General features: G+C 41.9%; 1 protein-coding gene across 1 annotated transcript; it reads right to left on the bottom strand.

The window, feature by feature from the left end:
- Nucleotides 1-952: 952 nt before the first annotated feature.
- trpm1a (transient receptor potential cation channel, subfamily M, member 1a) lies at nucleotides 953-21816 on the bottom strand (the record flags this gene model as incomplete). The annotated part of the gene is made up of 27 exons (XM_087843223.1): nucleotides 953-1542; nucleotides 1631-2007; nucleotides 2229-2361; nucleotides 2607-2812; nucleotides 4961-5105; nucleotides 5911-5931; nucleotides 6284-6458; nucleotides 6654-6905; nucleotides 8109-8237; nucleotides 9701-9847; nucleotides 9918-10046; nucleotides 10287-10515; nucleotides 10670-10962; nucleotides 11040-11069; nucleotides 11222-11362; nucleotides 11615-11665; nucleotides 13424-13558; nucleotides 14978-15142; nucleotides 15265-15365; nucleotides 15754-15826; nucleotides 18163-18286; nucleotides 18544-18718; nucleotides 19293-19464; nucleotides 19556-19680; nucleotides 19772-19985; nucleotides 20066-20258; nucleotides 21734-21816. Coding segments are annotated over 27 exons (4578 nt in total), but the record flags the coding sequence as incomplete, so codon positions are not given.
- Between the last annotated feature and the right edge of the window lie 1406 nt (nucleotides 21817-23222).

The following is a 23222-nucleotide window of genomic DNA, read 5'->3' as shown; positions in this document are numbered from 1 at the left end:
AAGAAATGCTTTGACACAAAGTTCAAACTAAAACATTTTCTTAAATGGTTCATTACTCAGTGAGAGGTGGTCAGGGATTAAATGAAACAATGTTACAAAACAGGTAAGATTCTTATGATAATGAAGGCAAACGATAAACAGTGAAAATTTTAAGTCTACAGCAAGATTTTATGTTAATTAATCTTATTATTCTAGACAGTTTTATATTTATTTTACTGCAGATTTAACGAAGCACTTTAGTGCATAGCAAGAAAAAACACACGTGGCTTCTGTATGAAACAAAAAATCAGTCAGGTTTCGATGTGTTCTGGCTTCAGTCCTGCACAGTTGCTATAAACTAATAAAGTAGAAGATTTTGCTGCGCTGCTGAGTTTAAAGACAAATATGTTTTTAATGCAGACACAAAAAAAAAGCACGTGATCGTCTCATCATTGAGCTTCTCATTGAGGTAAGACTGTAATGTGTTTCCCTTAAAGTATGAGTTGCCATTGTGATACATGTTGTTGTGAACTTGTACTATGTGAAAAAACTGAATTCATTTCAAGGAAATTGTTGTAGTTTATAAAATATGATCAATACAAGAGTAAAAAAAGTATTATTATTCAGGGAATGTTCATTGGCTAACGACATGTCAGTCACAAGCCTGTAGCCAATGAGCATGCGATCTCTTCAGTGCTGCTGTCTGTCAAGATCGTGACAGAGAAAACGATCAGTTAGGTTAAAGATACTATGTTTGTTGTAACTGGTTACATTTACTTTTTCTTCTGGAATTTAACGAACAAAATGCAGGAGCTTTGTGTTGGACGGGGAGGGGGGGGGGGGGGGGGGGGCTGCAGCTTCAGGTTTAGCAGTTATTATTGATTCAGGAATACTGAAGCATTATGTTTGCTTTATTCGTCTCCCGTGAGTTCAGAGCAGGGTTCAGTCCTTCAGGATAAACAGTCGTCTGAAGAGTTTTTGGACCTGGTCCTTCCCCGTGTCCTCATGGCCCCCCACTGAACGCTGAAACCAGATCTTTGACGCTGCTGGCTGTACGTGGTGTTTCCTCCTCGTCCTTCTTCTTCTTCCTCATCTTTCGTGGGTTGGCATTGAGACTCTTGGAGCGCAGCGTTGGATACATCTGGTCCTCCCCTACCAGCAGCTCCTCCTCCTCCTCCGCATTATTATTCTGACCCTCCTGTTCGTGGCTTTGCAGCTTGCTCTCATCTAGTTCCTCTTTGGATTCCTTGCTGGTCAACTCAGTGGCCCAATTCTGGTCCTGCTGGCCGGGGCTATAGATGATGTTGCTGAGATACTTCTTGTTGGAGGATGGAGAGCTGCTGAGGGTTGGAGAGGATAAATACTGTGTGACCTTTGACCTCTCAAGAGGGAAGGACACAGCCGCCTCCAGTCGGCCCTTCTCTATGGGTTTATCTTTGGAGCAGATCTTGGGGGATTTGATGTCTGGGTCACAGGGAGAGATGAGGATGTCCACGTTTGAAAGAGACTGAGTGTCCTTAAGTCCTTGTACCTCCAGAGCTGAGCAAAAGTCTTTCAATTCACCTAAAAAGAGAAGTTCAAACAGAGGATAACTGTTTACCTTCATTCTTCTGATATAATGCGTCCAATAAAGACTCATCTCCTGTCCTACCTGTTTTGGTTCTTCCCTCGCTGTTCCCACCTTGCCTCTCCGGACTCTGCTGGACCCTCCTGTCGTTTCCCTCCATGTCTCCAAAAACCGACGTCCTGTCGTCGTGCTCCAGCTGGTATCTGTACAGACTGTACCCGTCAACGCTGTTGATGCTGCCTTGGCGCAGCAGAGTGCCCGGCTCACACACGGACGATCCTCTGGAGTGCGTGCGGACGAGCTCAGCTCGGTCGACGCCCGCCAGCTTCTCCAGAGCGTTCATCATTCGGTTAGAGAACTCCTCCAGCTGAGCCAGGCGGAGGTCGACCGTCTGCAGGGATGCCTTCATCGAGTGTTCCCTTTCATTTACCTCCTCCAGACGCATGAACATGTTCTCCACCCTGAACACACGACATGAGTACTCAGGGCTGTGATGGCAACAAGTTGTAAGTTATGCTGTCTCGCTTAAGTTTCAGTTGCCGGGTAAATCATTACATTTTTGTTTGTTTATTTTTCACATTTAACAGCATTTTAAGTATGTTTTATTCAGTTCTTAACGTATGTATTTTTGATTCTGGCAGTTTTGGTCCTCCACAGATTGCACGCTGAGATGAACACGAACCTTTCAGACGTGACTCTTATTCGCTCGTTGTTAGACGACTGCTTCTCGTCATCCTTCTCTCTGAAGTATTCCTCCACACACTGTTCCTCAAACTCATGCAGACTCTTCAGCTCATCTGCATTCAACACCAGCTCTGAGGGAACACAGCGTTTTAAACTCGGCACACAAACACACGTGACTGCAATGTCGGCCTCAGACTGGTGGTTCTGATAGCTCGAGAAATACCAGGATTATGCTGTATTCATACTGAGCCTTTAACCTACTTTAGCTTCTGTTAGTAATGTGCTTAAACATATTACATTTTTAGATATCAGATATTGAAAAAAACAGGATGCAGAGTTTAAGTTCAGGTTCTGATTATGGCGGTCTCCGTCTTACGCAGTCGTCTTTCACGGTCGTCGTACTCTCCACCCTCTGCTCTCCGTCTGCAGTGGCAGCACAGCCTCTTCAGTACAATGTAGATGTGGGGGAAGATGATTAGCGGCGGGGGCAAGATGGGGCGGTCATGGAAGGTCATGATCAGCTGATATCGCTGGAACTTCCACACCTGGTTAGAGATGGACTTCACCTCAAAAAAGGTGTTGCTGTGGAGGAAGTGGAGAAAATCTCTTAATTATCAGTTTATCATTATATAATCAGGTCTTCAAAGTTCAAGGTGAAGTTATCAACTGGAACCGTGAGCTAACTAGAAAATGGTTTCTAGGTATTTTTCCTTCCCACCAGTTAATAGATGATGGTGACATCTACACAGGAAGTGACATTCCCAGCCATGGCTATTGTTTTCAGTGCATCTCTACTGTACCTCTGTAGAGCGATTGAGGGGACACACTGCAGATCTAAGCATTTTGTCCTCAGATGTTTCCTTGGATAGAAAATTTTCCAACAAAATGATTTCCTCTCAAGGTCTTGATATAGACACAGTATAGCACCAATAACATCAACTCATGTTCCTGCTGCCAGATGGATACTTTGTTTCTATTGACCACACAGCCCTTTGTATCAGAGCAGAGAAGCTAAAACTTTGAAGGAGCTGAGGTCAAAGTTCATTTAAAAGCTTTGTTAAATTGGAAGTGTGCAAGAGTCTGCTTGGGTCTGAGTGATGAAAAATTTGTCATCAATGGGGTGAACATGAGGCTCCGTTTGGATGTCAGCATGCTCTACAGTCTGTCGCGACACTAATGTTAAAGAGTTTGAACTATAAAGGCACAAACAGTGTGTTCATCCTCCAGCTCTGAGCAAACAGTGTTGGGGAGTAACGGAATACATGTACCGCCGTTACGTATTTAAAATACAAAATATGAGTAACTGTATTCCGTTACAGTTACCGTTAAAAAAGGTGGTATTTAGAATACAGTTACTTTGTTGAAATAAATGGATTACACGGCGGTACTTCCCTGTTTCATATTGTGGCGGGTCAGGACTGTTTGGGTTTTGTTTGACAGCTACGTTCTGTTGTTCCAGGCGGCAGCGTTATGGTTGCCATGGTTACAGGGTGACGCTCTCTCTCTGCGTGTTTCCTGGGTGAGAGAGCGCCTTTTTGTTGTTGTTGTGCTAAGCTAATAGGCAGAATGCTACAGGCATAGCTCTAAAGAATGTAGCATCATGGGAAGTGTAGTCCGTGCTGCAGGGAGAATGGACTGCCATACCCGTTATGTGTCTGTGAGCGAGGGAGGGAGAAAAAGGAAAAGTACGAGCTGTCATCGAGCAGAAACGGGAGCTGGAAGCATGTAAATATAATAATAACCACTGCAGCCAAGAAGAGAGCCTGACGAGCCCAGTTGTAAGTAAGCTATTAAGACTCGACTGTACACCGTGTTCGTGTTTTCCTCCGAAACAATAAGTTCTGTTGGAGCAGCCTTTCAACGCCTCTCTCTGTCTCTCGCTAGCAAAGTTCACCCAGACAGCAAAGTAAAGCTATTTTTCAGCTACGAGGCCGACAGGGAACCCGACGTATTAGCCAGAGGTCCCTTTACTACGGTTCGGAGCCGCGGACCTTCAGTAACAATAATAAATCACAGCAATAGTACATTCACGTAGTTGTAAACAGCATGATAATATATTAAGTAATCCAAAGTATTCAGAATATGTTACTCTCATTGAGTAACGTAACGGAATACGTTACAGAATACATTTTGGGGCATGTATTGTGTAATGGAATACATTTTAAAAGTAACCTTCCCAACACTGATTATACATGCTTGTGGACATGAACAGCTGTGTACTTGGGCAGTCACTACTTCATCATGAACCTCACGTCACATACTAAGTATGTAAGTATGGCAAAGTAAACACTGCCATAATCAGCAGACACACACGGATCATTCTCAGTATTTTGTCCACATATTTTTCTGTTTCCCCTCTTTCCCCTTTTTCGACACTGAAACTAAACTCAACTCTTCTTCACTGCATTTAACTTGAAAAATATGACAAGTGTTTTTAAAGTGGGTTTTGTCTGAGTCAGTGTCTGCAACCCCTAATTTCCTTGTCTGCAGTGCAAGTGTCAAAGCTTAATTGACAGTTGTCTACACCTTACAAGGTGTGGATAATGGCATGCCTGAGGCTGGCTTTGGGGGATGCCAGTTTTTGTCTTTGTGCTCTCTGGGCTGTCATGTGTAGCTCGGGTTACTAACGATTTAAAATTAAATGTTGTTTCTTCTTTATGTTGTGACTTTTAAGCCACGACGGAACATATGTTACAGCTCGTGTCTGCAACGACTGCTCGGTGTACTGACTTGAAGACGGCAATGAGCAGGTTGACCAGAAGGATGTTGGCTACCAGCAGGTAACAAGCCATGATGGCGGGGGTGAGCCAGGCTCCAGGGATGCAGGGAGGAAGCTTCTTCCCATCTTCATCATATAAGTTTTCTCCACAAGGAGCTGAAACCCAAATACACACACACACACATGCATAGACTTGCAGCACTCATTAAATCTGACATAAAGCAGCGGTCTCCAACCTTTTTTGCGCCACGGACCGGTTTATGCCCGACAATATTTTCACGGACCGGCCTTTAAGGTGTCGCGGATAAATACAACAAAATAAAACTAGTACCGGTACCGAAAAAAAAGAAGATTTATTCATAACACACGTGAAAAGACCCAGGAAAACCGAGTAAACGATAAAAACGATAACAAAATAACGCTGAAAACTGATAAAAACCTTGAAAACTATACATTTCACACCTGAGCCTCAACTCTCGCGGCCCGGTACCAAACGACTCACGGACCGGTACCGGTCCGAGGCCCGGGGGTTGGGGACCGCTGACATAAAGAGTAAACTATAACAATGCAAAAGACAACATCAGGCCACAGCATTTATGAGCAACTGAGCTTTTAAGAGTGTTACCAAGGAAATTTTAAATAGGGTCAGTAACACCCACCCTCAGAACTTCCTTGTTTCATAGACAGCACTTATGAAATGACACATTTTTGTGAGGGTAGGTTCGTTATTTCAGCTGCTAAACTCATTTCAGCCTATTCTGGTTCAATGAGACTGAACCGAAGGGAGTTAAAAGAAAATCAATGAGTTTAAAAGCATAAATTCAACAAATGATGGTCAGTAGATAACACAACTGAGATTTCACAACACTATGAGATTAGCCTAGTATGATCTCAAACGCATAGATGAGCACATTAACATTGACTGTTTGGTTTGAGTGGGTTAGTGCTTTTAGATGCTTACGGTTGATTTCCATCGCGTAAACTGTCCATGAGCAGCGGAAGGAAAGAAGGAAGAAAAATAATCAGCTGAAAATCCTCAGAAAGTGAAGAAGACTTCATGTTGGAACCACTGAATATGTCTAACAAAGAAAAGGATGACAATCACAATGAACACAACAAATCAACTCCAAGGGAAAAAATAAAATTTGTTTGTAGTATCCAAGTCATTAACAAAAAGTACAGTGAAAGTAAATACAGAGATCAATTGTTTTTGGAGGGAGAGGACAGCAGGGTGTGTGGACTAACTGATAGTTTACAGCGTGGAGGGAGGACGGGGTCAGGACAGCATGAGGACAGGGGACTAACAGCTGTCTTACTATGGATTCTAGTCTTACGGTCTATGGAGTCGGCAAACACCTCTCCGTAGATCATCCAGTAGGGCATGTAGAAGATGTTGCGGGCCAAGCGCCACGTCGGCTCCTCATCTGGGTGGAGGATGGCCTGCCGAGCTACACCAAAACTCATCAGCACCACCAGCATGATAACCACGAAGTACAACATGTCGATCATCTGGAGACATGTGGGAATTCGAGACATTTAACCCAGTACATCATACCCAGGTACCAGTACATCACAGTCCTTTTAAATGTAACACTATGATTTCCTGGTGCCTTTACAAAAGGTTGTGTAACATTGCGTTGGCCTGACTGTAAATGCGGCTTCCTGAATGAAAACATAAGAAGAAACCCACACCAGGGGTCCTACCATTTTGCCGATCATCATGACATAGGGCCCCAGGTATTTGTTTACTCCGAAGATGTCAAGAACTCGGATGTACCAGAAGATGATGTCGACGCAATAGATGACGCGGCCATATCCCATGTAGGGCTCAGGCTCCAGCCGCAGCAGGAACCCAAAGATGAAGACCGAGATAGCCACCAGGTCTGTGATGTTCCAGTAATCCTCCAACCACACGTTGATCTTCTGCTTCAGCTTCCCAGGCTCGGACATCAGGATCTGATCAAGCCAGTGTTTTCATCCAGGTCAGAAGAAAAGGTCAGAAGTTCATTTTTCAGAGACTGTAAACACGTTACTGTACAACCCGCTTGAACTGTAATGATTTGAAACGTTTCCTAAAGTATCAATATTGCTAATGTAATTCAGTCTAATGCATTTCTAATGGAACAAAACCATTAAGGATCAAATGTTGTGTTAAAAGTGTAATTCAAGAAGAGACCCTTTAATATGAGATCACCTTTCAAGCTGTCAACTCAGAGGATTAAACCTTTGAGCATAATTTAAATAGATGTAGGCTGCCGGGGGATTCCCATGATGCATTGAGTTTTTCCTTTCCAGTCACCTTTCTCGCTCACTATGTATTAACAGACCTCTCTGCATTGAATCATATCTGTTATTAACCTCTGTCTCTCTTCCACAGCATGTCTTTATCCTGTCTTCCTTCTCTCACCCCAACCAATCACAGCAGATGGCCCCGCCCCTCCCTGAGCCTGGTCCTGCCGGAGGTTTCTTCCTGTTAAAAGGGAGTTTTTCCTTCCCACTGTCGCCAAAGTGCTGCTCATAGGGGGTCATATGATTGTTGGGTTTTTCTCTGTATCTATGAAGCGCCTTGAGGCGACTTTTGTTGTGATTTGGCGCTATATAAATAAAATTGAATTGAATTGAATTGAATTTCAGTTGCATTTGGTTACATTTTTTCATGTAGTTTCTTCAGTAAAGTGTAAAATTCTAATTAGGCAAAAATAAAACTTTCTTTTTCTGTTATTAGCTTTTCAGATCTCACCCTGCACCTCGATCAGATTTCATTTTGTCCTCACACCTACTGAGCTCATGCTAACTGTTACTGGCTGTTTTTTATTTTCAGGCACAAACTTTGCTTTGCCTTCAAAATTTTAATGACCTTCAGAGCAGAATCCAGAGTTCATAACAAGCTCACACTCAGTCTGAAAATGTAAAAAATAGAGCAGTGTCTGTGTTATATAACACAGAACTGGCATACCAGTATAAATTGCAACTTGGAGCAGCAGAGATGATGTTGTTCTTGCACACCTTCACAGACTGGAAGAGAACCTGATGTGGATCGATTTAACCACCTGGGCCAGTTCTTGTGTAGTTTGGGACTGAAATCTGAATCTGCTGCTGAGTGAGTGTCACAGAAGCAGGCGGGGGTTAACAAACAGCCGAGGTGTGTTTGACGTTCACCTGTCTGAATTTCTCCAGGCCCAGAGTGACGATGTAAGAGACGACGATCCACTCTTGCAAAGACGGCCACCGCTCCATCTTCACCAGGATTATGTAGTTATACAACATCAGATACACCAGGTATGAGATCTGGCATGGACAAAAAAACACAAGGATCATAGAATCTAAAAGTAAAAATTCAGATTCTGGATTTATGACGGACAGCTAGAATTGGGAACGTTTCAGACTCTTAGACCTCTGAGTCTTGATCTGCCAATTTTTTAAGCACATAACATTGTCCTTCAGAGTTACGACTCCTGGGAGACCCGGGCAACCCTTGGATAGTAAGTTCATTAAAGATATGGGAAAGAGTACTTAAAAAGTATCAATTAAACCAGAGGGCCGGATTCCTTAAGTGGTTTGCATATGACCCAGAATTTTTGCCTAGTAAGATCGACTCGACATTCAAAAACCTTGTTGAAAAATGGAAAAGTGATGAGTTTCCAGGACCTTAAGAAAAAGTTTGGGTTGCAAAATCAAGATTTTTTTAGATACTTGCAACTGAGGGACTTCCTGAATAAAAAGTTAAAAAATGCTCAGTTATCGACTGGGAATGAAGAGATTATATATATATTTGAGAATGCATATAGTGATGGACCCTATCAAAAAATTATTTCCAAATTATATTGTTCACTGATCAATCTACGGGGTGATGATACAAAATATGTTAAAGCAAGATGGGAAATAGAGAGCAACCTATCCCTAACAGGAGAGGAATGGGATGGGATCTGTAGGCAGCAGTGGTCAGTAACAAGCTCCCCCTCGTGGAGGGAACTCAGCTGAAAGAATGTAATTCGTTATTTTAATACCCCAGCTCAAAAATCCAATTATTCTCAGAATACAACATGCTGGAGGCAGTGTGGACATGCAACAGCAAATCATTTCCACATTTTTTGGGAATGTCCCCGTGTGGTTCCATTTTGGAAGGAAATACATAAGGTCATGGAAACAATCTTCCAAAAGAAAATACAATTTCATTTTGCATTATTGTACTTAGGCAAGGTAGAGTGTCTTAATCTATGCAAACCGGATAAATATTTGTTCAGTGTGCTGACGGTAGCTTGCAAAAAGGCCATAACTCGCCTTTGGCTTAAAGAGGATACTCCTACTACAGATGAATGGATTGATGTGATATATACTATTTTTGTTATGGAAAGAATAACTTTTAGGCTAAAGTGGCAGGCGGACTCATTTGACGAATATTGGTTGAAATGGTTGAAATATGTACAAAATGGGAGGCCCGATTTTGTATAATGTCATTGTATTTCTTGGTTTGTTTTGGTCCGTTTGTCTCTTTTGTTGTTGTTTTGTTTTGCCTTGCTTTTCCCCCACGGTGATTAAGTTGAATTTGTTGTACATGTTGTATAAATAAGAAAACTAATAAAACATAAATTTAAAAAAACCCATTGTCTGTTGCAGTTCTGTCAAACACGAAGTTTCAGGGAAAATATTCCTAAATGTTCAGTCTTTTTATATCTACCAGATACTTATTTTTATTATCTGAAATGCCCTTTTATATATTTCTTATTTTAAATATTGAAATGTGCACTTGCCGTGTTGAACCAGAACTTGGTGAATGGGGCATTATAGAACTCGTAGATTTTCCTCCCGATAGGAACCCTCTTCCCGTGCTTCTTGTCACTCTCACTTTCTTCTTCATCTACTTTCTTTGAAGTAGCGTCAACATTAGATGCTGCATCCTGAAACAAAGTCTTAGTTACTCAAACAGCCTAATTTTATGCCAATGGCAATGACACAAGAGTTTTATACCTTGTTTGACTTCTTGTCATCTTTAGTTTTTCCATCATTGCTTCCTTTGGATGAATGATGAGGAGCTTCATCCCCGAGACGAAAGTCCAGGAGCAGGATGGCAGGAGGGAAGATTATCCCTAAAATGACCTGGAGACAGGGTGGGGAGGGGACAAAGGTCAAGCTTAACAGAAATATGTTAACATATAGATGCCTCTCCAGTACTGCTGGGATCCCTCAGGGTTCTATCCTTGGGTCTATTTAATTTAAAAATTATATTTTAACTTGTGAAGTTCTGAAAAGCAAACAAACTCTTAACCTTTCTGTCTATCCAGTTTCTTTATTCTACCTTTTTCCTGAGAAAACCTTGCTGCTGTATTCTGCTGGTACCTTGAGGCTGTTGCTTTTGCCCATCCTCAGACAGCCCATCCACATGTCGGTCAGCAGCATCTGGCTGCAGGTGTGGGCAATGAAGTCTCTGTGTTTGGCAGCTACAGCCAGTTTCAGGCAGGTGGAGTTGCTCCAGTTTTTTAGCTCGTAGGTCAGGAGCTTCATGGCCACCTGCTCATCGTGTTTGTAGGATTGATCCAACAGCTCATAGGCCAGCTGACCAAAGTCCCTGCAAAGAAAAAGGCCAACGCCCTCCTTAGGCTGCCTCACAGCGGATACTTTAAAGCTGGAAAACCAGCATGTGGCTTTAACAAACACAACTGAGAAGGTTTAAAAGATATCAGAAGCTGGACATGATGTCCAGGATTGTGTGTGGGACTCACTTGGAGTTGTTCTCCAGGTCCTGGTAGATGTCATCCACCAGCTCGCTTTGGGAAGACTCGTGAGCCATGGCCTTGTAGAGCTTGCAGGCTACTAGAGCCTTTGCCATGGCCTCCTCCCCTCGCTGCCACAGGAACAATGCCATCTTTTGGCGCTTCATCAACACCGCCCACACCATCAGTTCATGGAAGGGGTATTGGAACCTGCTGACTTCGGGGTCATCTACATCAATGTCTACTTCCTCCTCCTTTTTCTTGTTCTTCTTTCCTTTCCCCTTTGGACGGGGTTCATCATCCTGCAGAAACCAAGCAGGTCAGCAAGTCTTTGTCTCAGAGCAGATCACCTTTAGTTTTCAGATCTACATGTACATACCTCCATGCCAAGAAGCTTCAGCGCTTTGGGCTGTAAGACACAAGATGAAAATATGAGTAAATATTAGTGTATTGATGCTACAGCAGATGCAAAGTCATTTTTATCAGGAGGGTGAAGTGATGTGTAGCAGACTGAGCAGTGGTTGTTCAGTGTGACATCGCAGCTCCACCAACTTTACTCACTCTTTTGAGGCCGTACAGGTTGTTATACAGCGTCCTGAAACTCTTCCTTGTGTACTTGCAGCGGTACGCTCCACCCATCAGGAACTCCAGGACCAGTCCAATATCGATCAGTGTGATCTGGTAATCTGGAGGAAGATTCCCCTGAAACACATGTCATTGGATAATGCATCTTTTGTTCAGTCATTCCTCATATTTTCTTTGATTTGCTAGTTTTCTTTCTGCAGATGCAGTGTAGAAGAGCCGATTTCCTTCAGTGAAGGTCGTGAACATATTTTCTATGATGTGCAGCTGTGGTTCTGGCCTGGTACCTTCTGGGGACAAGCAGCCTGAGCTCAAAGCATATAGTGCAGTTTAAATATTTCATGATTCATGTGAATCCAGAGTGAATCTCACCTTTTTGACATCTCGGACCAAAAAGTGCAGAGTGTTGGCTGGTCCCAGTTTCTGCAGAAACCAACCACAAAACAAGGTGATGCAAATAAAAACAGTGGTGGCTTCTCTGCTTAATACAATTGATACAAATTAACAGATTCACTTAGAGACCAGAGGACGTGATGAGCGGGATGCACGCAGACAGCAGCAGAGAGCTGTTTTGTAATCTGACAATAATGTGGCTAAACCATTGTTTTAAGAGCTTTTATGTCTGTGGATCAGAGCTAGATTAGAGACAGCAGCAGTGATATAACAGAAGAAGGACATTAAGCTGCAGAGCAACGTGTCAGCGAGAGTAAAGTGGTTAGAGCGGAGCTTTTGTTTTGTTAACAGATGTCCAAATTTTATTGAGACCAAACAAGCACGAAGGTATTATATTACAAGGGAAGAGTAACAAATGGTGAAGTACCAAGAAAGAGGAGCATTTTCTGCCTGATGTATATGAGCAGTGTCCCTGAGAGAATTGAGATTTTTCAATGCATCATATAAAACCAAAACTTTTTTTTAAAGTTTCTGCTGATTCAAACAGTGCAGTTTAATGTGACTCTCATATTCAACAAACCAGCCCTCCCATCACGTTCATCAGTTCAGTGCTGACATACCATTTATTTGGATTGTGTAGCATCAGTGCTTGCTTGTTCACCAGTCTATTCTGCTTTGGTACACAGACTTTAATGCAGAACTGTGATTGTTGCTCCACATTCCCACTCTACTAAAACTCCCCAATGATTGATAATTAATGATTCCAGTAACCATTTATCATCGTTTCATTTTCACCCAGACCCATTCTGTGTTCTTTGGTTCAAAAACAAGGAAATTTCAAAGTGGCCCAAGACTTGTGAGTGGCACAGTACACAAAAATATATAACTTATAGTGTATTACAGGATCAGGACATGGACAAGCTTTTTGTCTTTCTATGCAAGTTTAACTTTAATTTGTCTTTCTGAGGATTTCTGAGAATTCCCCATTTGAAGCTTTGCACTGGGAAAAACATTTGAAAGGTGACATAACATGTATTACCAGCAGGGTGTGCTCAAGCTCCACTGCAGCTCAGTTCAATGCTCTTCCAGCCCCCATTGAAGATAAAATAAATGGTAAATGGCCTGTATTTATATAGCGCCTTGCTAGTCCCTAAGGACCCCAAAGCGCTTTACATATCCAGTCATCCACCCATTGGTGATGGCAGCTACATTGTAGCCACAGCCACCCCTGACAGAGGCGAGGCTGCCAGACACTGGCGCCACCGGGCCCTCTGACCACCACCAGTAGGCAACAGTGTCTTGCCCAAGGACACAACGACCGAGACTGTCCAAACCGGGGCTCGAACCGGCAACCTTCCGATTACAAGGCGAACTCCCAACTCGTGAGCCACGGTCGCCCTGATAAGCTAAGATAAGATAACTCTTTATTGTATCTTGAATGAACCTGAAGTTTATGTGTGTGTTACCAGCCTGCTGTGAGCACCAAATAATCAGGGCTCTCACCCTGCTACGTCTAACATCTTAATTCAGGATAATCACACCCAGTTTAACACCACCATAAATCGGTTACCCAGTTTCATTACCCCGTCATAAAATGAGTCTGATGCTTTGTACTGGGTTTAAAATGGGTTATTTCTTTCTGCTGCTGATGGATTTTTATGCTGATTTCCTTCAAGGTCATTTTTAATTTTTATTTATTATATCATTCTTGCAAAGAGGACTTTTTTCGTTGAAAATCAACTATGACTCGGCACACGGGAGGTGTCATGGAGTAGGTCCTGCTCTCACCGTGTTGTACAGCTCCTCCAGACGGGGGATGGTGAGGAAGTGGTGGATGTTGACGCCGTTCTCAATCAGAAGTTTAACAAAGTCGACCCTGTCCAACACCAGAGCGTCCATCATGGCCTGTTCCAGTGAGTTCACCTGTCCCACACAAAAACACCATTATGACAATCATCCCCTGCCACCTGCTTCTGGATCACAGATTTGCCTCGATCAGTCAGTGTCAGTCACTGAGCGGATGCTGGTAGCGGCTATTTTCATTCATTTCATTTCATTTCTTCATTTATTTCACACTTGGTACAAAAAAAAAAAATCAAACAAACCAACCACATTTTCTATCAAAAAGCACTACAACCATGTGTGAAAAGGAGCAGGAAGAAGAAAATATTCTTATTAAACCTTGCCCCCTATCTACAATCCAATTTATATTACAAGTGGGCACCAAAAATCAGGGAACAAACCAACATTAACATTTATCTCCGGTCCTAACCCAAACCAAACAACACATTTACAATCAGGATATACCGCTCCACATAGTAACAAGGAGAAAAATTAAAATTAAAATAAATAAAACAAAAATGATAATGGATCCTTTTTCAATGAACTCCAATTTCATTCACATTCTTCATATTGAGTTATCGTTTTAAGCATGTAACACTTTTTAAAACAATGTAAATTTATACAATTCTTTAAATTATAATGAAGTGAGTTCCACAGTCGTAAACCCCTAACCGTTGGACTCATTAATCTTTGTGTAGTCCTAGCTAGCTGATGCTTAAAATAAAATTTCCTTCTGCTGTCTTCTCCCCCTGAACACAATAGAAATACTCTTTGTAACTTAAAGAGCAAAATATTATTTTTAGCCTAAACATAATTAATAATGTCCGTAATTTCACTAAATCTCCTAATTTTAATAATTTCGATTTTATAAATAATTTATTTGTATGTTCTCTATATTTAACATTATGAATCATTCGTATCACTTTCTTCTGTAATAAGTTTAGAGGTTTTATAGTATTCTCATATGTATTCCCTCAGACTTCAATACAGTAACTAAAATATGAGAAAAACAATGAGAAATATAAAATGCGCATTGTTTTATAGTCTAATAAATCTCTTACATTTCCCAAAATATAAATGTTTTTAACCATCTTCTTTCTAATATACTCAATATGTGATTTCCACGTCAAATTTTCATCTACTATTACACCCAAAAAACGAAATTCAGTAACTCTATCAATCAATTCTCCATCAATGGACATAATGACTTCATCCTCCTTTACACGATTGCCAAATATCATGAATTTCGTTTTTGTCAGATTCAAAGATAATTTATTTACATCAAACCATATTTTTAATCTTAACATCTCAGAAGTCATAATTTCAACCAAATCTTTCAAATTCTCTCCAGAGCGATAAAAATTTGTATCATCTGCAAATAAAATAGAATTGAACCTTTTTGATACGTCACAGATATTATTAATATATAAATTAAAAAGTTTAGGTCCCAAAATAGAATATATTCAAGATGATAACATCACTTTTAGTCCAGTCTCCTACCCAGTTGAGCAGCTCCAGTTTCCGAGGGTCCGTCTCTTCAGGAGGTTCAGGTTTGCTTTTTCCTCCTTTTCCCTTCTTCCCCCGGGGTTTCCCTTTAGCCCCTCCTGCTGATGGTCGCTGGGCTAACGGGCTCTTTGGACGGTCAGAAGGTGAAGTTCGCACAGGCTGAAACAGAAAACAAACGCAAGTGAGGAATCAATAATCCACAAACACAGAAGTAAAAGACACCTAGGCTTATGTTTACAGAGTGACTGATTGATTGATAGCTGTTGTATCTGTGAACTCACAGGCCAGTGGAGTCCATACACAAAGATCTGACTGCGAGCAATGTCCACTCTGTTCCAGGCCAGAGCCAAGCTCAGCTGATCAGACGCAGATGCATTTGTACCTGAAACCAGGAAAAAACCATCTCACCCTCAGTTCTGTCCCTACACAGACATGTTTTTGGAATAAATATTAGAAATACGAATGTGTTGCTGTTACATTGACCAATTAAACCATGTGAAATCACCGCGACTCCATATGCTTGAAGAAATTATCTGTATTGCCAGCAACATGTGGCTTTCATGACACTCATTACACCAAATGTCCCAATTTAAGTGGAGAAAAGCAGAATTTGCTTTGATGTAATCACGCCTATCAGAGAAATGATCCTGAACTGAAACGCAGGCCAACATTTCTCTTCAGCAGTCGCCTGTCTAAAATAGGATGTTACCCAACACAACAGCATTAACATTGTTGTGCGTTTCCTTCTTAAAACCCTTTCACACACCAACCTTTGAGCAGAGCTGTGAGGATGGACATCTCAATGTCCTGCTGTCCCTCTGAGCCCATCCTGAACACTGTAATCTACACAAACAACAAAGAAACAGCGCAGTGAGCGACACAAACCACACCAGACACCCAGAGCCTGAGAGGCAAAGCTCAGGGCAGAGAACCGGTCCCGTTTAGGTCATCCGACTCAAATCAATGTGCATCTTCTGCTTTGCTGATTCCAACTTACTTATAAATCTTATGGTGCAAAGCTTGGACACATATAGACTGATTGCTGTGACAATTTAGCTTCATTTATCAAATGTTTTTCAAGATTCTTTCTTTGAGTCAACATAAATTAATTTAATGTCAGAAAGAATTGTGCATGCTTTATTTTGCATTTTATTTAGCATCAAATATTAGACCAGAGACCTGAATGTTTTCATAGTTTAAATAGCCAAAAAGTGACATTTTTAGCCTTTTTGAGATGTTCATGAAAAGTGGATCAGCTGATCATTTAAAGGATTAAAAATATATGAAGCTAAAATTTCACAGGAATCATTTATCTTCAAACTAGCTACAATAACATTTTTATGCAAATTGGAGACGGTAAAGCAGGTCGTAAAAATGTGATTGAGATGGAATAAGGCATACGTAATCTGGTAAATCTGTACCTGTTATCTCTGAGCCTCCAAGGATCTATTTCCTTTGATCAGATATAAAAGTTAGCAGTTATTATTCACATATGCAGAGTTGGATGCAGACATTAGATGTAAATGTGATGAAACTGTCAGAATTTCAGATCTAACAGACGTCGGTCTTGATTTATGCAGCAGACCAGGGTCTGAGCAGCTCTCCTGCAGAGGTGGTGTCCAATACAGCAACCTGAACACAAATGTCTTGTGACATTTGCTAATAATGTTATTTTTATTTATTTTTAGATGCAGGCTGTATCACATTCAACTCTTAACACTGATTGTGCATCTATTTCTTTTATTTAAAAAGTCCTTTAATGAAAATATGTCATCTGATGACATCCTCTAATATATTCCAGCAGCATCAATCCAGCCTCCTCATGAGGAACCCGTTTGGTTTTTAAACCCCCTTATCTGGTGATCTCAGCTAGACCATCGAGCGTCACTGAAAATGACATTGAAGGCTTCCCAGTGTGGTAAAATATGAAGGACCCTCAGTAAGTGTCTAAAGGATGAATCTGGAGTGAGAATCTGTTGTTTGGACTTGTGCAGGAGGTTTTCAGATGCTTTCCGATGCACTGCTGGTCCCCCCCGATCCCATTTGTATTCTGTTGATTTGGTCTTTGTGCTTATTTACTAATTGATTTACATTCAAAAGGCAGGTTCTTCAGACATTAATGGATAATGATATCATCACGGGAAGTCAAAATCTGAACATGGGCATTTTCACGTGTGTGACTTACATGAGCTTTATTTTCCTCATATTTGACTTCAGGTCATGTCTGCAGACAAACATGTGAACCTGCAGCAAAGCAATTTTAATCTGACAGCAGATCAGTTTAAGTGAATTGATGTTCAGATTTTTTAAATTTATGGGCAGCCTGCTGTTGCAGCTGTTCTCTGGAAGAAGCAGAGGATTGTGGGATTAAATAAATGGTGGAGGGTCACAGAACAATCTCCACTAAGTGCTGCAGTGTCAGTTCAAAGGGAAACCAGTCATTGTGCAAATGTCACAGTGAACAGGTTTGTATAACATGAACTTGTAATCTGCAGAAACTGTGTCCAACCAGCAGTGTAGGTTAGCTTAGCACAGTTACACATGTGAGGTTTAAAAGAACTTAAATTGAAGGAAAACACACACCAGTGTACAGAACTGAGCTTATGTCATTGCAATCTTCAGAAGTGTTTGCTCAGTGCTGGTTCAGAGACTTAAGCCATTGTTCTCAAATTGGCACCAACACTTCTGCACCCTGGCATGTAAGGTAGCTCCCCCTGGTTGCCTTCGGTCATCAGGCCTCTACATGGCTTTAATTCTTTTGCAGGGTTGGAAAAAATAAAATAAATAAATAGTGCATAGCCAAGACGAAGGAAAAATAAAAAATAAAATCTGGCGCAGATCGTTTAATTTTGAGAAAAGCTGATGCGTTTCATTGTGAACTCAAATCAGTTTGACATTCGGTTGTTGTCTTTAGGTCTGCAGCATATTCACACACTCCTGAACCGCTCAGATCCAGGCAGGGATTATTTCGTCCAACAGTAACACAACTGAGTATGAAAGCAGTAGGTCTGGTTTGTGATAAATGACAGAGACGAGATGGGGATGGAGATCAGGTTTATTAATGAACTGATGAGGACATACGTGACAGACAAATGCAGTTATGGAAAAAAAAAAACAAAAAACAAAAAAAAAAAACAAAAAAAAAAAAAAAACTTAATTTCAATTTGCCTCCAACCTACCAGAGCTCTCTTCTTCATGCACTCCATCACCATGAGGAAGATCTGCTGTGCCTGGCTGCGGCTGTAGTTGAAGGTCTTCTGGATGGTGACCAGCAGCTGGTCTTTGACACTCTCACTAACCAACCTGTGCAGGACAAACATCCAGGTAGCCACATTAACATTAAACTGAGGAACGCAGAGGGGTATAAGGATAAAGATATTCCCATGTAAAAACTGGAATACCATGAGCGTCTCACATGATCTGATAAATTGAATTCTTAGTAATTGTGTATTTTAGAAGCAAATCTGTCGATGACAATCCTCAGTGATCGTATCAAAACCATAACTGCCACCAGGTGTGATGATCTAGTTAAGCCTGGCTTTCACGTTCGTTCAGCTCACCCATCTTCCTCGCAGTATCTGTGAGCAAACGAAAGGATGTCTGAAGCTCGACCACTGCCGTCACAGACCACCACTGGGACAGGGGGCTCCTCCTTCAAGCTCTCCAGTGTGATTGAGATAACATTTGGACCACCTTCTACGATTAGACAGACCACTGGGACCCCCTGACCGAGACCTGAAACCACCATACACAAAAATGTAAAAAATAAACGAGTTTTAACTTCTATCAGCATCTGCAATTCAAAATAATGACCTTTAGCATTCAATGATTAGCTTCACTTGCACCAGTTTGCTTTTTCTTTTCTGAAGCATTGCTGAGCCACCCACCAGAAAACTGCTCTCGTGTATGATCTTCCACCTTTATGCAGGACCACGTACCCAAACCCAGCTCCCCTTTCATTCTGAAACTGCTTTCTACCCATGCATTGTGCTCAAACTAAAAATGGTTTGTTTGAGACAACATTTCTGCTACAAGTAGTGGTGTGAAACAGCCTGCCTCACTTAGACTTACCTGACTCGATACAGTTAAGGTTAGATAGAAAAGAAAAGTCTTGATTTTCTGGTCATTTATGGTGGCCTCATGAAGTGAGAGGTGACAGCTGAGCTCCCCTTTGCTGTCCCTGCCTTACAGACAGCTCCAGGCATAGGATGACAAAGGGAAACCCACAGGTCACACAGATTGATGGACTGATAAGCTTCAGACTCACACTAAAAGTGTGCATTTTGGGTAGGTCGCATGTTTGACTCACGCGTGTTGATTTTCTGCAGAGAGATATGCTTCTCCAGCTGCCGGCGGAGGCGAACCTCAGCGCCGTACTTTCCACACGTCCCGTTATCAGCAAGGATGTAGTGGGAGTGGCTGCTGTTCAGGACTGACAGCTTGCTGAGTGGGTTGGACATTGTCTGATAAGGCCGGGTCACCTGAAACATGAAACCTAAGTGAGGAACAGCACATTTACTACATGAATATCTGCAAACACTGTCGGCTTAGACTCCGTCTGGTTTGTCTTACATCTCTCCCAATCAGGTCTTCTTTGTTCTCCACAATCCCCCATGGTGCAATCCCAATAGCACAAACTTTCCCTCTGGACTTTGAAGAATGGTCTTTCAGAGCATCGCCAACATGGCGGATAACTCCTAAAAAAGTCATGATATACAAAATGACTGTTTGATGTCAAAGAACAGGAATGGCATCAAGTCATCTTTGCATAAAGAATGAAGGCTGTACCTGTACTGACTCCTCCAGTGAAGATCCAGGCTCCAGTGGTGACAGCAGCTTTGATCAGCCCTTTACCAAAGACCTGCTTCAGCTTGGGAGGCAGGTCAAAGTTCTGGAGGCCTCCATGAACAGAGATGAGTAGTGTGGGAAGCTCCAGCTGCCAGTCCTTCACCATCAGGTGGAGCAGGGAATCTGGTTTGGAGTCAAAGGAGACCCTGATGTACTGCAGAAGGAGGAAGAGGTGTCAGTGCTAGGACGCTACAGAAGCAGTCAAACTGGCGTGTCACTCCTCAGGCACATTACCATGGCCTTGTTGACATGTCCTCCTCCCTGAAACTCCAGCACCCCGTAGGCATCAGTGGGGGAGACCTGGGTGTGTTTGAGGGCACTCCATCTCTCCGTAGATTGGACTTCCAGCTGGACCAGCGGGGCCCCGTCCTCTTTGGCCCCCAGAGGGACGGCGGTGTGCTGTGCCACCAGCTGACCACAGCTGCACCTGAACAAAAACAGCAGTTCAAACAGGTTACAGGCACTGATGTTCATTTACCGCCTGAGCGTGTAAGATAACTGTCGCACTGAGCAGAGGGGGAACGGTCGTTCCTACTATAATACGACGAGATGAGAAACTATCATTTCCACTTTAACCATTTTTGCTTTTATAGGACATCAACTCTGCAGACAGGCTTTCATTAAATTGCAGGAACTGAATGTTTTATGCAACATTAACACCAATAAAGTTACTGATCCTGAAGTTAAACAGTAATAGTACAGATTCTCCAAGAACTCTTCATAGCAGCAGAACTCATATTATAAACCGGTGGTCAACTCGTTTTTACCATCAAGCTCGTCGCATTTGTCATTTAACAGACATGAGGTCATATGACTAAAGCACATAATCAACAGCGAGTGACCAGTCACATTACACTGATCAAATGAAGCGATCAGTGGAGAAGAGAAGCAGCTAATAAAGACAGAAAGATTCCAGTCACTGGAAAGCTTTTTTACGGAGCCCCGCAGGGGACATGGGAGAAAAAAAAAATTAAGACTGACTTTTGCGAGATCTCGCAAAGCTAACTCGGGATCTCGCAAAACTTTTGCGAGAAAGTTTTGCGAGATCTCGCAAATGTTTTAGCCGCATTCTTCCCATTAGCTCGAAGCTAACGGGAGGTCGAGACCTACTACAGCCGGGAGGAACACCGCTTTCCCGGCATCGTACCTCGACCTCCCGGTCGGCTTCGAGCCAGCGTCCGAAGAATGCGGCTAAAACGTTTGCGAGATCCCGAGTTTGTTTTGCGAGATCTCGCAAAAGTCCGTCTTAATTTTTTTTTTCTCCCGTGTCCCCTGCGGGGCTCCGTACTTTTTGGCTCCTCTGGAACTCGAGTTACTTGTAACAAAAACAAGTTAAAAAGCTGCACTCATGGCCTCAAGTACAACATAATTACAACACTCAGGCAGACGGGAGCGATTCCAGAAAACCAGCCTTAATTTACATTACACTCAAAAACCCCTAACACCAGCGAGCACAAGCTCAGAGCCAAGAACACACAGAGGCTACTGGTCTGTTTATACAGATGAGCTCATCAGGGAAGTGGGGACAGCTTGGGGAAAAGGGGACACAGGTGAAGACAATAAGGACAATCATTAAGGAAAAAGGAAATAAACTAAACACAAAGGCAAGAAAATAGAGGCTGGAACAATAAACACAAAAAATACAAAGAGCTAACTCAATTATCAAACTTCAAAAATGAAAATGAGGGTTAAAAAATATAAAAGAAAAGAAATAAGACAACAAATCCCAGAGGAAGCTGTAATTATATCTGCATGAGGAGGAGGAGGACCAGCTGATAAAGATCACATGAAAGTGACTGAACGCACCTCGTCTCCTCGTTCATAATCATTCTGTCCGGTGAGAGGAATTAAAAAGAAGAGAAAATTCTCTCTCCGAGGTTCTGCACTCGATTGTGTCGTTACCTGCTGGGGTCTTTGCTGGGAATGATCTGGATACATTCCCTCTTCTGGAAGGTTCTGTCGATCCAAGCTCTCTGGATCTGAAAAATATGTGATTACGAAGAAACGTGAGGATGACTCTGCTTCTCCTTCTTCACAGTAACAAAGTAACAGGTTAACTGTCATCAAGGAAAACATGAAACGGAATGTCCGAGAAACACCTGCTTCCTTTCATCTTCAAAGGAACTTTGATTATTAATTTATCAAATTAAACTTCACTCATCCAACACAGTGATTATTTTAATTTAAGGACTATATTTTTTCAACTCTACTGATAAATTCACATCATCTGCACAAAGAAGGTAACAAAAGGCAAAGAGACTGAATCATTGTTTTGTCAGTTTGATCATAGAAAATGATTTATTCCACTTTTCCTGCTGTTAATAATAAATAAATAAAATAATATTTGGTGGTATATTTATGTTCTTTGGGTCTCCTAAGGTGGATATTATGGATTAAATATGTCTCACATCAGGTATATTACAAGATAAACTTAGGATCAGAGTAAGTTTTTATAATAAAAAGTCACTATTATAGAAAACTATAAACAGGAAGTCAGCTGAGCCTGTCGGTGCTCTCTGTGGTTCATTCTTGTTCCTGTGTTCAGCTGCAGAATGACTCAAATGAAACACCAAACTGCTCATGTCTGAATATATCTGGCTAATTTCTGGGAGAGTGGAGCTTTCCATTTCTTTATGCACCCAATCCTCTTACCCTCCGTCCTAATCCTGGAGCTGCACAGAAAAACACACGGAACTCCCTTTAAAACTCTATTTCCTGTGTGTGTTTAAATCCAAACAGCACCGACGACTGTTTGTTATTGTGTGACTGCACTTTGTAAAATTCCTGCACTCTGGATGATGGAGGATTAACGTCCGAACGGCACACGAGCCTCGGCGTTATTGTCTATTTCACGTGAGCGATAACCCTCCACCATCATCATCATTATCTTTCCCTCCCCATCCTCCTGACAGCTGAGGAAGAAGAGGAAGAGAATCAGGTAAATTCAGTGATTCATCAGGCAGCAAACGTTGTGTAGAGAAGGAAACCAAAGTTACTGTTCTGGGTTTAACTTTAAACGAAACAAAGACGTGTCAGAGAAAACACTTCAGATGTGAAGAAGTCACAAATAAAGGGCATGATTTTCACATCAGGATGTGTGTGAGAATTCAAATGTAGCCCTAAGTAAGGCCAACATTAGAAATTAGAAAATAACTTTCTAATGTATGCTGCTTTATGTATGCCTGAGCCAGGCAGTGCCCACACCTGCAGCAAACTGAGTGCTTCCAGTAGTAAAAATGCTTCTCAGAGAGCTCCGTGTGGGAAAAGATGACTTTGTTCCCATCAGGATTCTCCCCAAATTGTCCAGTTTCCTGTGTGACAACAGCTAGAGGGAGAAATGGTTAAATGAAAGTGGGTGAGCCATTGCCTCTAGCTAGGATTCTGCAGTCGT

The sequence above is a fragment of the Neolamprologus brichardi genome, chromosome 1 (genome assembly GCF_056152115.1).
Source record: "Neolamprologus brichardi isolate AB-2024 chromosome 1, ASM5615211v1, whole genome shotgun sequence".
Classification (NCBI taxonomy): Eukaryota; Metazoa; Chordata; class Actinopteri; order Cichliformes; family Cichlidae; genus Neolamprologus; species Neolamprologus brichardi.
This window is presented reverse-complemented; position numbering and strand designations above follow the sequence as displayed.